General features: G+C 38.7%; 1 protein-coding gene across 1 annotated transcript in view; it reads left to right on the top strand.

The window, feature by feature from the left end:
* Nucleotides 1-14065, top strand: part of DNAJC12 (DnaJ heat shock protein family (Hsp40) member C12) — a 34520-nt gene extending 20455 nt beyond the window's left edge. Inside the window, exons 3-5 of the mRNA XM_060092376.1 lie at nucleotides 968-1107; nucleotides 8286-8490; nucleotides 13971-14065. Of these exons, the coding sequence (XP_059948359.1) occupies nucleotides 968-1107; nucleotides 8286-8490; nucleotides 13971-14065 (440 nt within the window). The remainder of the gene's footprint in view (nucleotides 1-967; nucleotides 1108-8285; nucleotides 8491-13970) is intronic.
* Nucleotides 14066-17134: the final 3069 nt, after the last annotated feature.

Consider the following 17134-nt stretch of genomic DNA (forward strand, 5'->3'; position numbering starts at 1 on the left):
CTTTCAACAATGTTTTATAGTTTTCAGTGAACTTTCATTAACATTTCTTAAGTATTTTATTTTTTTGATGCTATTGTAAATGGAATTGTTTCCTTAATTTCATTTTCAGATTGTTCATTGCTAATGTATAGAAACACAATTGATTTTTGTATATTCGTCTTGTATCCTGCTCTATAGAAAGTTTTAACTTCACTGAGGAGCAGAAGACATATTGGAAGTGTTTCCAACAGGTCTTGAAAAGTTTCTATTATATGCCATCTGGTCAAATAGATCAGTGACAAAGCTACCATTTATCAACCACCTACCATGTTATTTCCTCCCAGGAAACCTGGGAGGAAACCTCCCAGGAGCTTCCCATTGCTCTTACAAGAAAAAACAGACCAGAATCCTTAGCATAACCTCTAAGGTCCTGGGTGACCGGGCCCTTGTCTACTCTACAGGCCCACCCCTCATTGTTCTTCCCCTGACCCGTGTCTTCCTGCCAAATTGGCATCCTTTACTTCCTCTAAATAAACATGCATTTTTTTTTGTCTTAGAGTCTTCATTTACACTGTTCCTCTAGCCTGCTTATCACCCTCTATCACACTACCACTAGAAAAGGTAGTTTTCTTCCTAGTAGACAAGATTGTAATTTTTCCAATGTTTATAAATGTCTATCCTGTGAGGTAGATTATGTCTATTGTTCACATCTGTGTCATCAGCACCTGGGAGAGCACCTGGCACATCACTGGAGCTCAGTAAAGGGAGTGGATAAACAGTGAGCCAGGTACATTATGTACAAAATCTCACTTGTCCTTATGATGCACTTTACAAATGAGGAAACTAAAGCTTCATGAAGTGAACTGGCCCAAGGTTACACAGCTGGTAAATAACAGAGACATATTTCAGTGAGATCAGTTTGATTGTATGGGAATTTAAAAATAACTCCTCCAGGAAAGTAGTGCTCATTTTAAAATTTGTTTTCTAGTGGAGACTTTTCAGAAACTGCAGAAGGCAAAGGAGATTTTGACTAATGGAGCAAGTCGAGCCCGCTATGACCACTGGCGAAGGAGCCAGATATCGATGCCATTCCAGCAGTGGGAAGCTTTGAGTGACTCGGTGAAAACGGTAGGTTTCTCTCTGGGATTAACTGAATTTATGAAGCTCAGGTTGCCCCTGGATTAGACTCACATAGTAGCTTAAAGAGTCAGCAGACAAGAGGAGAGAGAAGATCAAGAGGTTGGTAGTATCTAGATATAACACTGTGCCCACAAAATCCTGTGAAGGGAAAGTCAGTACATCAGGGCCAGAAGAGCCTCTGACTACAGTTGTCAGTGTCTTTGGCTGTTTGATTCAGTACATGTATATGCTCCCCGTTATCATTTACTGTTTTATACATTCTGATAACTGTGCTTCTCAAGTTGCTCATATAATACTGCCGAATCTTGAACCATTGCAAATTCATATTCTCCATCTTTTCAGTTCATATGAGCCTGTTCTCATCTCAAGGCTTAATAAAAATTCAATAAAAAATAGGACCTGGGCTTCCCTGGTGGCGCAGTGGTTGGGAGTCCGCCTGCCGATGAAGGGGACGCGGGTTCGTGCCCCGGTCTGGGAAGATCCCACATGCCGCGGAGTGGCTGGGCCCATGAGCCATGGCCGCTGAGCCTGCGCGTCCGGAGCCTGTGCTCCGCAACGGGAGAGGCCACAACAGTGAGAGGCCCGCGTACCGCAAAAAAAAAAAAAAAAAAAAAAAAAAAAAAAAGGACCTAATTAATCAAAGAAAGATGTAAATTATTTGTAAATTATTCCCATTATTAATTCTGGTGAAAGAATTGTTGGATAGATGCAGAGAGACTTTTTAAACCATTGTGTTATTTTCCTTCATGGCATTAAACAAAACTAAATACAAAATAATCTCTGTAATTACTGTGTTATGTATTTATTTTGTTCTTCCATGGACCTTTGTAGATTGTAGAGAAAATGTAATTTTAAAGGTTTTTACATTCTTTTTGCGGTACGCGGGCCTTTCACTGTTGTAGCCTCTCCTGCTGCGGAGCACAGGCTCCAGACGCGCAGGCTCAGCGGCCATGGCTCACGGGCCTAGCCGCTCCACGGCACGTGGATCTTCCTCGATCGGGGAATGAACCTGCGTCCCCTGCATCGGCAAGCGGACTCTCAACCACTGCGCCACCAGGGAAGCCCGGTTTTTACATTCTTAGACATGATTTATTATCTGGCTTTTTTTTTTTACAGGGACATTTTTCAATAACATGAGACTTAGAATGCATAAGTTACCTTATAAGGAAGTCTTCAGGGACATATTAGAATTAGTGTATAAAGTGATTCACATCTCTTGAATTACAGCCCTTCAAGGTTACATTTAGATTCCTTCTGGATAATTTTTATTTTAAGGAGACTTGAGCAAATTGTTTTGTCACTGATAAAAGACCTGTAACAATGAGGGAGGGTCTTTGAAGTAATGGGGAAGAACAATGAAAAACTCTCAAAGTATGTAGTTAAAGCCACTCTACATAACATGTAAACTGTTTCTTCATCTCATTTTGGAATGCAGTGTATATTCATATGGTTTAAGGTGGGTTAAGTATTTATGAAGGACTAACCATAAGACTGTTGAATATATACACAAAATAACTAGAGAGAATCTCTAAAAAAATAGTGACAGCTTCACATACACAAAAATAAGATTTTTTTCTTTTACATTGTGTATACCCAAAATTCCTTGTTAACCCTGACTAAATAAACATTGTTCTGTCACCTCTACATAACTATATTTCTAGTCTCTTGAGTGTTACACACTGTAACTGCTATTGAATTAGTGACCCTTGTTATTTTAATGCCTTTTGATTTATAGTTCATTTTTCTTGATGATCCACTGAACTCTATTACTTAACTTTAACTGCTAATATCAAGTTAGCTGTGGATTTTTCAAATATTCTTCTCCAAGTCCCTGCTCTAATTTATATTGCAGACGTCTTTCCATTAAATACTAATGTCCTGTCTCCAAACACATCATTTCTGCTTAGAATTTAGCTTAACTATGACCTCTTTGAGGTCTTACAATAATTACATATCAGATCTTACTGGCTGCATCATTAGTCTTGTCAGCAAAGTTGAAATATTATGCTGGGCTAGCATTTCGTTCAGGATTTATTTTTATTAGTGGTACAAAAATGATGAGATGCATATCCTTCTACTTTATTTTTTATTATTATTATTTTTTTTGTGGTATGTGGACCTCTCACTGTTGTGGCCTCTCCCGTTGCGGAGCACAGGCTCCAGATGCGCATGCCCAGCGGCCATGGCTCACGGGCCCAGCCGCTCCGCAGCATATGGGATCCTCCCAGACCGGGGCACGAACCCGTATCCCCTGCATCGGCAGGCAGACTCTTAACCACTGCGCCACCAGGGAGGCCCTATCCTTCTACTTTAAATCAGCAGTGATATTTTTCCTTGCACAGTCTTCTTTGGGCTCAACCTTGTCGTTTCTGACTTACTTTTGTTCTATTCCTCAGTGAACTCTGAAACCCCTATACCAAATTTCATGTGTTTTGTACCTCATTCGATAGACTTTCTGTAACTTCCTTTCATTCCTTTCTGTTCTAATCCTCACAGTGACTTCTGCATGTGAAAACCTCACCTCTCTCTATAACATTTTAGTTGTTGTTTTTGTGTGTGTGTGCATTTCATTTGTCCATCCTTTCACACTCACTACTCTAGAGAAATTAATAACAATTGCCACACCTAGTATTGTTCATCACCTATTAGATCACCATCTTTTTGTAGATAAACATCACCATTAGGGTGTTTGGATTAGGTATATTACATAGGTCATTCTGACAATAAAATGGTTATAATTTAGGATTATAGGTGAAATTTTAGGTGACGTTTATCTAAAACACATCTGCATGTTTGCTTGCCCTAAAAGTGCAGGACAAATCACAATGCACTTCTGCAGCGTCACACAGGTTCGTATTTCAGGAATCTCCTTGGGAGAATTCCTCAAATGAACCATAGCTTCAGGGTGGACACATTTCTATCATCCAAGAGTGATGAAACTCTAACTGGTATTTTTTTTCCCTCACACTAAGTCCCTGTCACTTCACTAGCTATTAAGTTTTCTTTTCCATTTTAGAAGTTCCTCCTGATAGTCTAATTTGTAAAAATATTTTAAGAATTCATTCAGGTCAGTGAATATGCTGGAAATTTAAGTCTAGATATGTGATGTTGGTTTAAAAAAAGGGACTATGAAGTGAGCACTTCAGTAACTGTGGCCTTTGGGATCTTGGAATAACTTGAAAACAGACACCTTTCCAGCTCAAAGAATCTTAGAGAAATCATCGTTGTCTTGCTAAATGGTTTTACCCCAAGGGATCCAGGGTATGAATGGCTCTCCCTCTTGCTCCAAAATATATGGCTTTAGGATGGTTGTGGGAAAATGGTTGCAGTCAAAATAAAATTCTGAGAAAAAGTTCTCATAAGCCGTTAAAAATGTCCCATGCTGTTCCAATTGCTACAAATGCTTTCAAAGTATTTACTATAGGTCAGTCATTAACCCTCACCACCCATCTAAGGCAGACTGTAGGCACTTTTATCCCAAGAGAAAAGTACTGAGGCAAGAGTTGATACATTGTATACAGGCCACCTAGCTGACCTGTGATACATACATCTAACGTTTTCAGCTCTCTGGGTCCTGAATTCTTGAATTTCTTCCTCTCAGTTTTTCACTAACTTTCTCAATATCTTTACCCCTCCACAAACGAAACCACTGGCCAGCCTCCTCTATTCCGCTCACATGCAAAAAACCCAAGAAACCAAGCAAACAAAACAACAAACCAAACCAAACTAGGTTATATTTTACACCAGCTGAGGCCATTGCCTCTTTTTAAAATTAACATATTTATTTTGATATAAAACCTACAGAAAAAAATGCTTAAAACCTGCATTTACAGTTTAGCAAGTGGCTGTGAAGTGTATACTCTGTAACCACCCCTCACCCCAGCACACATATTACTGGCACCGAGAAGCTCCTCCTTATATTGATATACTTTGGCAACCATAACTCAATCTAATTTTTAAACTCTAGTTGTACATATATATAATCTTGTCATAGAAAATTTAGAACACACTAAAAAATAAAAAGAAAGAAAAAAGAAAAGAAAAAATAACTTCACAATGCTGCCACGCAATGATAACCCCATTTGTATTTTGGTGCATTTCCTTCCAGTGTTTTCTGCCCTTCATTTGTTAGTGTGAGAGCCGGTTACACTGAATGGTGGCAGTAACTGCTTTATGGGGTCTTTTTTGTGGGAAGAGGATTCAGGATGACGCTCCTTTGCTGTTGGGGAGAGATAGGTTGAATGTGGGAAGAAGTGAGTTATCAGGTTGGATTAGGGCAGAAGGCTTGAATATACTTAAGGTCTTAGGCTGTGTACAGGCTATATTGCCCTCCAGTCTGTATATTTTATGTATATGTATCTATCTATATATTTATATATCTATATTTGAATATATCTTTCCAGCTTTTAATTTAGTTGAGATCATGCTATTTGTGATCATATTGGCTATTATTTATAAACACCATGTCATTAACATTTCCCAATTCTCTTAAAAAATGATGATGAAGAGATTTATTTAAAGGAGTCCAAGAAGGCATTTTACCCCTTTGTACTTTCCCTTTCTTCATGGTGAGGTGCTTCTCCTGGCTTCTGCCTGTGCGGCCAGTGTTAATGCTCCTGAGACAGGTGGTAAGAAATTGTGGTATCTCTCTAAGCTCTTTAGATGCTAGTGATCTCTGCCCCTTCCCCGTCGCCCCCCACTTCCCACCTCCCTCCGCCCCACATAGTGAACTTGGCCAAATACACACGTAATGGGCCATCGCCTGCCTACGTTGATTTGTTTAAACTAGCAAATAAAGTGGTGCTCTGGGGAGAAGTTGGCAACCGCAGTATTTTGAGATAGTTCAGACCTCAGTGCGCTAAAGATGAAAAGCCTGATGCCCCTTGCAACATGGGGCATGTGTGTAGCAGAGGCAGTGGCCCTTGCCATGGTTTGTGGCACAGTTTTTCTTTTTTTGTGTGGCACAGTTGTTAAATGTCACAACTTCTGAGCTTATTCGCTAAGCCTTGGACTTTAGAAAAATCAATGTTTTATTTGGTTTGGTTTCTTTGCTTTGCTTTTATTCTCTTTTTTTTTGCAGCACAGGAAAAGAATATCCTGGACATTAGGAGAATAATATATTCTGGGTTTTAAAGTTGCCCAAATATGTGGCTTATGGGTTTTTCTTGGGTTTCTGAGTAACAGAGGTAGTATGTTACTGTTCAGCAGTGCTTCAGAAATAGCATCCCACAATATCCAGATGAGGTTTCAAGAAACAGTTATGTTTATAATTTTGGTTGATGTCAGGGCTAATTATTCTACTTGAAATATTCTTGACACAGCAAACTCTCACTCTTTCTTACTCTGTATTCATCTATTTGTCTTTTCATTTATCTACCGATCCATCCAATTTTAAACATTTTAATAGGAAACACAGGGAGTTTCCTGATGGTCCAGTGGTTAGGAGTGGTGCTTTCACTGTCGTGGCCCAGGTTCAATCCCTGGTCGGGGAACTAAGATTCCACAAGCTGCACAGTGCAGCCAAAAAAAAAAAAAAAAAAAAGACAAAGGAAATACATATACAGGACACACGTGAAAAAGGTACAAAAGGATGTATGGGGAAAAGTAATTGTCTTGTGCTTTTGTTCCATTTTGAAGATCCATTTTTCATTTTTTCCTCACTCCTGACACTACCATCAGAAGCCAGAGCTAGGCTGGGAAAATTACACCGTTAAGTTACTTGGCAAAGGACCACCACCCAAGTATACTGGATGCAGTTCTAGGATGTCAGGTTTCTGGGGGACGTTTTCAAGTGTTTTGGATCTTGTGTTTGTCTAAAAATATAGAAGTTTTACCAGAAGTTAGTGGGCAATGCCCAGCACTTGATTCATGGTCCCTGATTTTTAAAAATTGTAAATAAAAAAATATAACACTACACTTTTGTTTAAAAAAATCAAAATAGTACAATAGGTTATGTAATAAAAAGTGAGTCCATCCTTATTCCAGACTCCAGTTCTACTCCCCTCTCTCAGAAAGCCACCATTGCAGTTTCTTGTGTTTCCTTCCAGAAACCTTCCATACAGTATACACATACACATTCATATTATTATTTAAAAAAATGGAAAGATATTTAGAAAGTTCTCATTATTTTGATGATAACTGGACTTTAAGTGAATCCACTTAAAATTAGGACAAATATTTCACAGTAAATATTTATTGACTTTCTGCTTTGTGCCATGAGTTTTCTTAAAGAGAAGATGTATAACCCAGAATTCTAATATTTGCCAACTCTTCGTTGATCATGGCTGGATGGAAGGTCGTAATAGTAGAGTGGGGATAGTAGTTACAACAGTAGTAGGTTTAATCTCTGGCATGGCTCAAGGTACACAGCCCAATTGTCTGTTTTTTGATAGTAAAATACACATAAAACTTACCATTTTAACCATTTTAAAGTGTGCATTTCAGTGGCATTTAGTACATTCCCAATGTTGTTTACCCATCATCACTATCTAGTTCCAGAACTTTTTCATCACCCCAAAAGGTAACCCTGTACCTGTTAGCAATCACTCCCTATTCCCCTCTCTCTAGCTTCCGGTAACCACTAATCTGCTTTCTATCTGTATGGATTTGTTTATTCTGGAATTATACAATATATGCATTTTATTTCTGGCTCCTTTTACTAAGCATAATGTTTTCAAGGTTTATCCACTTTGTAGTACTTTCCTCCTTTTTTATGGCCAAATAATATTCCATTGTATGAATATGCCACATTTTTATTTACTCATTCATGAATTGATGGACATTTGGATTGTTTCCACCTTTTGGCTCTTGTGACTAGTGCTGCTATGAACACTTGTGTTTAAGTTTTTCTTTGAACACTTGTTTTCAATTCTTTTGTGTCTAGGAATTGAATTGCTGGGTCATATGGTAATTTTATGCCTAATTTTCTAAGAAAACATCTCATTGTTTGAATCTCTCTGATGCTGGTCCCTTTGCTTTCTAAGGATATGGATTTCTCCTTATATCATTAGTTTTCCAAATCAATGAGGATTAATTGATTAACATCTGAATTAATTAATATCTGGCTAATAGTTGAGTCTAACATTTTGTTACCACATATTGAACTTTAAATATAGAAACTATATAATATTGATTTTATATTATACATCTGCTTTCAATTAATGTAGTCAATGCACTGGGCTGCCAGAGGTAAAAAAGATCTGATGTTGGAAGAATCTGACCAGACTCATACCAATAAAATTGAAAATGAGGAACGGAATGAGCAAAAAGAGATAAAGAATGAGGAGTTCGGTCCAACCACAGAGAAAATGGAGCAAAAAGAATCCAAATCCATGGAGAAGTCATTCTCCTCACAAAATCCAGATTCTCCAGGTAAGTCATGTCATGTAGCTTTGCAGAACAGAGAAGGTGTGAAATTAAAAGGCTCATTTTATATTGTATTTATTCTCAACCTTTCCAGCTACATAGTAGTGCCAAATATAAGGGTTAGTTTAGCACCTTAAAAGATACTTACCTAGCATTGACACAGAAACTAGAAGATATATTCCTTAATACATTCCTTGCAAGGGAAAACTTGAGACATTTCTGGGATCGTCATCTGCTTTACTAAAATAGTACTAGCTAACATGTGTTGGGAATTTACTATATGTAGTTCTTTACATATATTACTTTACATCTATTATCTTGTTTAATATTAATTTTTACATTAATTTTACATATATTAATTTATTTAATCCTCATTACAAGTTTGTGATGTTGGTACCAATATTATAAATTTATTTATTTATTTGTTTGTATTTTTGGCTGTGTTGGGTCTTCGTTGCCGTGCGCGGGCCCTCTCCAGTTGCGGCCAGTGGGGGCCACTCTTCGTTGTGGTGAGTGGGCCCCTCATTGCGGTGGCCTCTCTTGTTGCGGAGCACGGGCTCTAGGCGTGCGGGCCTCAGCAGTTGTGGCACGCAGGTTCTAGAGCGCAGGCTCAGTAGCCATAGTGCACGGGCCCAGTTGCTCCATGGCATGTGGGATCTTCCCGGGCCAGGGATGAAACCCATGTTCCCCACATTGGCAGGCGGACTCCCAACCACTGCACCAGCAGGGAAGCCCAGGTTAGTACCAATATTATTCTCATTGTATAGATGAGAAAACTGAGGCCTAGAGAGGTTGAATAATTTTCTCAAGGTTATCCAGCTTGTATGTGGCAGGGAAGGGGTCTGAACTGAGGCAGTTTGGTTGCAGAGTCTGCATTCTAAGGTATTGCACTATCCTGAGAAGATACTTTATGTGTAAGTAGATTTATAGACATCTGACCCATGTATATATCCACTGAAGCAGGGTATTACAGAGGTTAAACTCTCGGCTCCCCAGCTATACTACCTGGGTTCACATCCTAGCTCTACCATTTATTATTTGCATTACTTGGTAAAAGTTACTTAACTTCTCTACACTTCAGTTTTCTCATCTACAAAATAGAGATCAGAATGGTACCTTCTCATAAAGTTACCATGAGGATTAAATGAGACAATCCATGCAAAATGCTTAGCACAGTTATTTGCCTACAGCAGGCCCTGGATAATAGTTAGCTATTGTTATCATTTCTTTGTCTATCTGGCCATCCCACTGTATTTATCTTGTACAGGTGTGTTATGTACACACACTTTAACTGTCCTCCAAATTCTTGATTCTCATGGTTGTGATACAACACCCCACTAGAATTTAGCCTTTAAGTAAAAGGTTCCTGAATGTTCTCGAACACTTCTTACAAAAAAAAAGATAATTCGATAGTTTGTGGTGAACTATAGTCTTTCTAGAGATAGTCACTTCAAAACTCTCTTTGGGGAGAACTTTTACATGCTCACTACTTGTTGGGAATAAAGATTCTTAGAGCTTCATTCAGGTGGCTCTGCTGGTTACCCAAGAGATCCTTTCATAGAGCCTGCAGTTGACTGCATCAGCCGCATAACTAGCAGTGGTTATAATATAACAAACCAATCAAAGCAGAAGCTCAAATGTCCTAAAAACATTGTTTTAGGCAAACATACACATACAAACACCCACCCACAGGCATCCATAGGCAAACACGTGAATGTTTCTCCATTTAGCCTTGGAATGTTCAGATCTGGGCTTCCGGAACCCTTGGGGCCTCCCTGTGACTTTATGTTTCAGATTCAGACCTATTCTGAGTTCACCAGAGTTGAGGGGGTTTATCACGTCAGATTCTCACACTGAGGCCCCACTTAAATCCCCTTCATAAAATTCTATAAAATTTTCTCTTTCTTTTCAAAAATAGTTATTTAGATACTTAAAAACCCCAAAGTAATATGAGCTTATCATTAAAAATTCAAAGAATCACATATAGACAACAATTTAGTGTCTACCCTAGTCTCATCCTTCTCTGCTTCTACTTCCTGAAGTAACCAATGCAGATGCCCAGGTGTGTCTCCTTCCATAGCCTTTGTTTGTCTATGTTAACAAAGGCATGTATAAGCATATATTCGTTTGTGAGGGCTTTACAAATAAAGAATGGGGTTATACTGTGCACATTCCTTTCTGTTATACAGTAGCTAAGAGCACAGACTCTGGAACCAGAGTCTAGCTTTTCCCACTGATGAGTTGTGTGACCTTGGGCAAGTGAGATAACCTCTCTGTATTTGCATTTTCTTATCTCTATATAATAGTTAAAATGTTTGTGTCTACCTCTACCTTGTAAGGTCTTTTTTTTTTTTTTTGGCTGCGCTGGATCTTTGTTGCTGCGCGTAGGCTTTCTCTGGTAGCAGTGTGCGGGCTTCTCATTGCGGTGGCTTCCCTTGTTGCAGAGCACGGCCTCTAGGCGTGCTGGCTTCAGTAGTTGTGGTGTGCGGGCTTCAGTAGTTGTGGCTCACGGGCTCTAGAGCGCAGTCTCAGTAGTTGTGGCGCACGGGATTATTTGCTTGGTGGCATGTGGGATCTTCCCGGACCAGGGATCGAACCCGTGTGCCCAGCATTGGCAGGCGGATTCTTAACCACTGCGCCACCAGGGAAGCCTTTTTTTTGGTAAGGTCTTTTTGAGAAGTAAATAACATATGTAAAATATTTAGACCTGGTACATGGCCATTGCTTTTTTAATGTTAGCTTTTATTACTATGGGACTCCTCCTTAGACCCTTATATTTAGAACGAACTCATTAGAATGAACAGCTGATAAATATTCCACAGTGTAGATATATTGTAATTTACTCAGAACAAATTGTGATGCCAGTTTTGATACCCTCACATTGTGAAATGTATTCTCTTACTGTGGTTGAGGAATGAAGCACAGGGGGTGAGAGGAGGGAGGATCACTGTTTTGAAAGCTGTTGTTGGAGAATAAGAATTATGCAATTTTGCTGAAGGCTGCATTTACCAGTATTTTCTTAATGTTGTTTAAGAGATTATTGGCTGTTCTGAGTAGTGCCTTAAAGTTGGAGTTTCGTATGCCAAAGCACAGTTGCCTGATTATAATTTCATTTGACTGCAGTGTAAATTTTTATAACATCAGCATTTAAGAAATATTATTCATGTCAGCTTTACCAAGCCCTGAGTGGCTTCCCACATAACTTTTCAGCATTTTTGTTAATTTCCTCAAGCAGTGCTTGATATTTACTTTGAAGTTTGCCTTTTGATGCCTCTTCTGTGATGAGCTTCTATCAAATAGTCCCCATGATTTTCTGATTCTTCATTGCAACCAGGAAAATAAGGAGCACGGCATCTGAAAACCCATGTGCGAGACAATCTTACTTTTACTTTCTTTTCATTTAAATATGCAATAGGGCTTCCCTGGTGGCGCAGTGGTTGAGAGTCCGCCTGCCGATGCAGGGAACACGGGTTTGTGCCCCAGTCCGGGAGGATCTCACATGCCGCGGAGTGGCTGGGCCCGTGAGCCATGGCCGCTGGACCTGCGCGTCCGGAGCCTGTGCTCTGCAACGGGAGAGGCCACAACAGTGAGAGGCCCGCGTACTGCAAAAAAAAAAAAAAAAAAAAAAAAAAAAGAAGCAATAAATGTGCCTTCTGATGAATACAATTCTAGAATAAAACATCCTGGAGTTAAAAAAAAAAAACAAATGTAGCAGATGCTGTTGATGTGCTAACATATCCTCTGGGCATTGCCAACCCTACGGCTCCCACCAGAGTGCTTTCTCTGGCAGTGGGTCCGGCTTGGCAGCAGTGAGCGGGCAGTTAAGTACCAGGGAGTAAACACGCTGTGGGTGTAGCCATCAGATGATAATGAATGGGAGTGGGAGGCTAAATTCCCCAGCGCCTTCACCGCTCAAGTGGAATAACTCTCAGGGGTCTTTGTAGACTTGGTTCCTTTCCCTACCAGTGTCTCCTGGGATCACCTCCCCAAGTTAGCCACTTGCATTCAAGTTCTTGTCTGGGGTCTACTTCTAGGGGGACCCAAACTTGAAAACATCTTTTCAAACTACAGAAATAACATGTATTTAGTGTAGAAATGTGAGAAAATATGGTCAAGCAAAAGGAAGAAAATACAATAACTTGTAGTCTTACCACTTAGGGAAATATTTATTATTGTTATTTTGGTATATTTTAAGATATGTTAGCATACCTAAAATGAAAAGGATATTACTGTACATATTTTGTGTGTGTGTTTCAATTACAGGTTGTCAGAAACAATTTCCTTTTTGCTTTTTCCCCAAATGGCAATTCTTTAGATTTTTTTCTCTGATAATTCTAAAGAAAGTGCAGATCCTATTTTCCTGGGATAATCACTGTCAACTATTCTGTGTATATTTTTCCTACTACATATTTAGATAATATTTTAAATATCAATGGAGGCATATTTAATATATTATTCTGTAACCTGCTTTTTCATTAGCAATATTATAAAAGTAAAAAATGATAGAAGACATACTTGTTCATCACAGAAAAATGAGAAAATACAGATAAACAAAAAAAGAGTATAAAAAATGAAAATCATATCTATTTCAACTCTTCAGTAATAGTTACTGTTAACATTTAGGGGTAATTCCTTATAGACTTAAAAAAATTTTATATAAATACCCATGTAAATATGAATTTATGAATGAGATCATGCTGTCTGAACTGTTTCCTAACTACCAGTTACTTAGCAATATGTTATGAACATTTTTCTATGATGATAAATATTAAAACATTGTTAATGACTATATCAAAGACTTTAAACCAATTTTCTATTACTGAAGATTTAGACTGTTTCTTGATTTTTTAAACATTTACAAATGGTACCATAATAAACATCCTTAGAGTTAAGCCCTTGAGCACATCATGATTATTTCATTAGGATAAATTTCTAGAAGTAGAATTATTGGCTTAAAGGTTTATACATTTTAATGAGTTTGATAAATATTGCCAAATTGCCTGCTAGAAGATTTTTGCCAGTTTACATTTCCTCCAGTAGAGAATGAAAATGACCTTTTCTCTAGTTTTCAACTAAGTTGTTTATTAGAATAAAAAAAAAATCTTACTACTGTGGAATACATTATTTGTATTTCCAGGGATCCTTTCCATTGACCTTTTACTTTTGACAGCTGTTTGAAAGTAGTTTCCAGTTTGCTTGCAGATGAATTGTCAAAATTCCCACCACTGGAAGTATCTATAAATATCCTTTTATTAATAAGCATTTAAACACGTAAGGCCCTCTCATCCATATAAACCAATTCCTGTTCATAAGGATTCAAAAGTTTGCTTATCCATTTCTGTAAGATATTAATAATTCACACCAAAGACATACCCTTACGTTTCACTTATTGCAATGAAATCTAATCAACAAGCTGTTTTACTATTATAAATAAGCTTGACTTTTCCTACCTCTGATTTTAAAATATTCTCTTCTCTCTTCTACAGGTTTTTCAGATGTGAACTGCTGGCACCTTCGTTTCCGCTGGTCTGGGGATGCTCCTTCAGAACTCCTGAGGAAATTCAGAAACTATGAAATATGAAATGTCCCTGCTCCATAGGGGGGAGAGGGGGAGGGAGAGGGAGGGAGGGAGAGAGAGAGAGAGAGAGAGAGAGAGAGAGAGAGATCATTCCTTGCGCTGCCAACATACAGTCTTTGTTCAAATCTTAAAAATGTCATGTTTGTGAATTGCTGAGTACCAATTCATTCCTCCATCCTTGATCCTGTTCTCTCAATATGTTTTCTAAACAAGAAAATTTTCAGACTAGCTTCTTTCAATATTTGAGTAAATTACGGCTCTTAGATCCAGAGCAGATTGTATTATGTGCGTTTTCCTGTTAATGTTATTTATAGAAATCCATTAAAAATCGATCTCTATATTTAAATATTTCATTGATATACCATGATCTTTATGAGTGCTAGATGTACAAGAAATGTTTTCTGACTCTGGATTTAAAATGAAATGTGAAATTACTTGTCTAAACTCCATTGAATGAAATAAATAATTTTCCCAACCTTCATAATGAATCTATAATTCAACTGTATTTTGAAAATAATTTGAATAAGTATTTCTACTTCAATCTTAATAATTATAAATTTAAAAGGTTATTATTCATTTGAGAAAATGTTTTTACAAGATTTCTTTTATTATATAGCAGGTGATAAACTTATAAACTATGTTCTAACTATGAAAATGGGCCTGTTAGGTAACATATCCTTTTTAGGTTGGAATTACTAGGTTTATCATGTGTAGTCTATGGTTATTTTTTGTTTGGAAACAAGTGAATGAAAAAAATAAGAAGAAAGATGATTTTAGAGCAGGGGTTCCTTGGTCAAAACAGAGTTTTCACTGGCAAAATGAAAAAAATAAAAATATAGTAAGTTTTTTAAAAAAATAAATCTATTTATTTATTTATTGGCTGCATTGGGTCTTCGTTGCTGTGCGTGGACTTTCTCTAGTTGCGGCGAGCGTGAGCTACTCTTTGTTGTGGTGCGCGGGCTTCTCATTGCGGTGGCTTCTTTTGTTGCAGAGCATGGGTTCTAGGCGCGCAGGCGTCAGTAGTTGTGGCGCACAGGCTTAGTTGCTCCACGGCATGTGGGATCTTCCTGGATTAGGGCTCGAACTCGCATCCCCTGCACTGGCAGGTGGATTCTCAACCACTGCACTGCCAGGGAAGTCCCAGGAAGTTTCTTTAAAAAGCAAAATTATTCAGAAATTATGTCCTTCCTACCTTTGTGGTTTAAAATGTGCTTTTTTTAAAAAATAATTAATTAATTAATTTATTATTTATTTTTGGCTGTGTTGGGTCTGTTGCTGTGCGCGGGCTTTCTTTAGTTGCGGTGAGTGGGGGTTACTCTTTGTTGTGGTGCGCAGGCTTCTCATTGCAGTGGCCTCTCTTGTTGTGGAGCACGGGCTCTAGGCACATGGGCTTCAGTAGTTGTGGCTTGCGGGCTCAGTAGTTGTGGTTCATGGGCTCTAGAGCATAGACTCAGTAGTTGTGGCGCACGGGCTTAGTTGCTTCGCGGCATGTGGGATCTTCCCGAACCAGGGCTCAAACTCGTGTTCCCTGCATTGGCAGGCAGATTCTTAACCTTTACACCACCAGGGAAGTCCCTTTAAAAAAAAAACTATTTATTTTTGGCTTTGTCGGGTCTTCATTGCTGCGTGAGGGCTTTCTCTAGTTGCAGTGAGCAGGGGCTACTCTTCATTGCAGTGCGTGTGCTTCTCATTGCAGTGGCTCTCTTGTTGCAGAGCACAGGCTCTAGGTGCGTGGGCTTCAATAGTGTGGCACATGGGCTCAGTAGTTGTGGCTCACGGGCCCTAGAGCACAGGCTCGGTAGTTGTGGCGCACGGGCTTAGCCGCCCTGTGGCATGTAGGATCTTCCTGGACGAGGGCTCGAACCTGTGTTCCCTGCACTGGCAGGCAGATTCTTAACCACTTCGCCACCAGGGAAGTCCCCCAAAATGTGCTTCCTTTTATGAAATAGTATCATAGTAGATTGTATTGGTTTGTTGGGCTGCCATAACAAAATACCACAGACTGGGTGCCTTAAACAATATTTCTCATGGTTCTGGAGGCTAGAAGTCCAAGATCAAGGTGTGTGCACATTTGGTTTCTTTTGAGGCCTCTCTCCTTGCTTTGCAGATGGCCACTTTTTCCTCACAAAGTCCTTTCTTCTTATAAGGACATCAGTCATATTGGATTAGGGCCCCACCCTAAAAGTCTCCTTTAACTTCATCTCTTTACAGATCTTATCTCCAAATAAGGTTACATTCTGAGGTACTGGGAGTTGGGACTTCAATAAATGAATTTTGGGGGAACACAATTCAGTCCATAAAATAGATGAAAACTTTTTTTTTTAAAACAAATGTATTCGTTCCCTTAATATTATTTGAAGTTCTACTGTTTTGTCAAATCCAAAAGTCAGGGCCAGACATTTAGAGAATTTTTCTACCACCATTTTACTACTTCAATAAAATGGGATTTGTTACTATATCTGCAAATTTTATTTCAAAAATAGAAAGTAAATGCAAAAGAGATAGCACATTAAATTAATAAAATGAGCTTTAGGACTATGGTTGCCTGTCATAATGTCTGCCTGGCCCAAGTGGGCACTCAAATAAATGCCAGATTGAATAAGTGAATTTTTGAATCTAAGAATCAAGGTTTTAATTTTTTTCTCTTTTTTCCCCCAGTCTGTCTGATTTACAGCACTCATGACTTTTAATGACTTGTCAAGGGGAAAAACACTCCCGCTCCCATGATCTGCTCTGCTTTTGTCGCAGACATATTTCCCAATTGTTGACAAGACTGAACACTAGCTCTTGTTTACTTTCCTCTCCCATGATGTTTGAAGACTCCACATAAGAAATGAGAAATAGTGTCACTTGAATAGGGGTTTCTAATGGGTCAGGCTTGTGCTAAGCACTTTATTTACTTGATCCCGTCTAACTTAGTAGACCTTTCATTCTTAAATACTCTCCTGAACTCAAAGTTTAAAAAGGGAGGGGACTATGCTTTGATAATAGTGTTTCTCTTTGAATGAAAAGTAAGAAGAAAACTGGACAACTTTTCCTCAGTAATTTGTTTGAATGCCCCAGTGTGTCCAG

Source organism: Mesoplodon densirostris, chromosome 1 (assembly GCF_025265405.1).
Source record: "Mesoplodon densirostris isolate mMesDen1 chromosome 1, mMesDen1 primary haplotype, whole genome shotgun sequence".
Taxonomy (NCBI): Eukaryota; Metazoa; Chordata; class Mammalia; order Artiodactyla; family Ziphiidae; genus Mesoplodon; species Mesoplodon densirostris.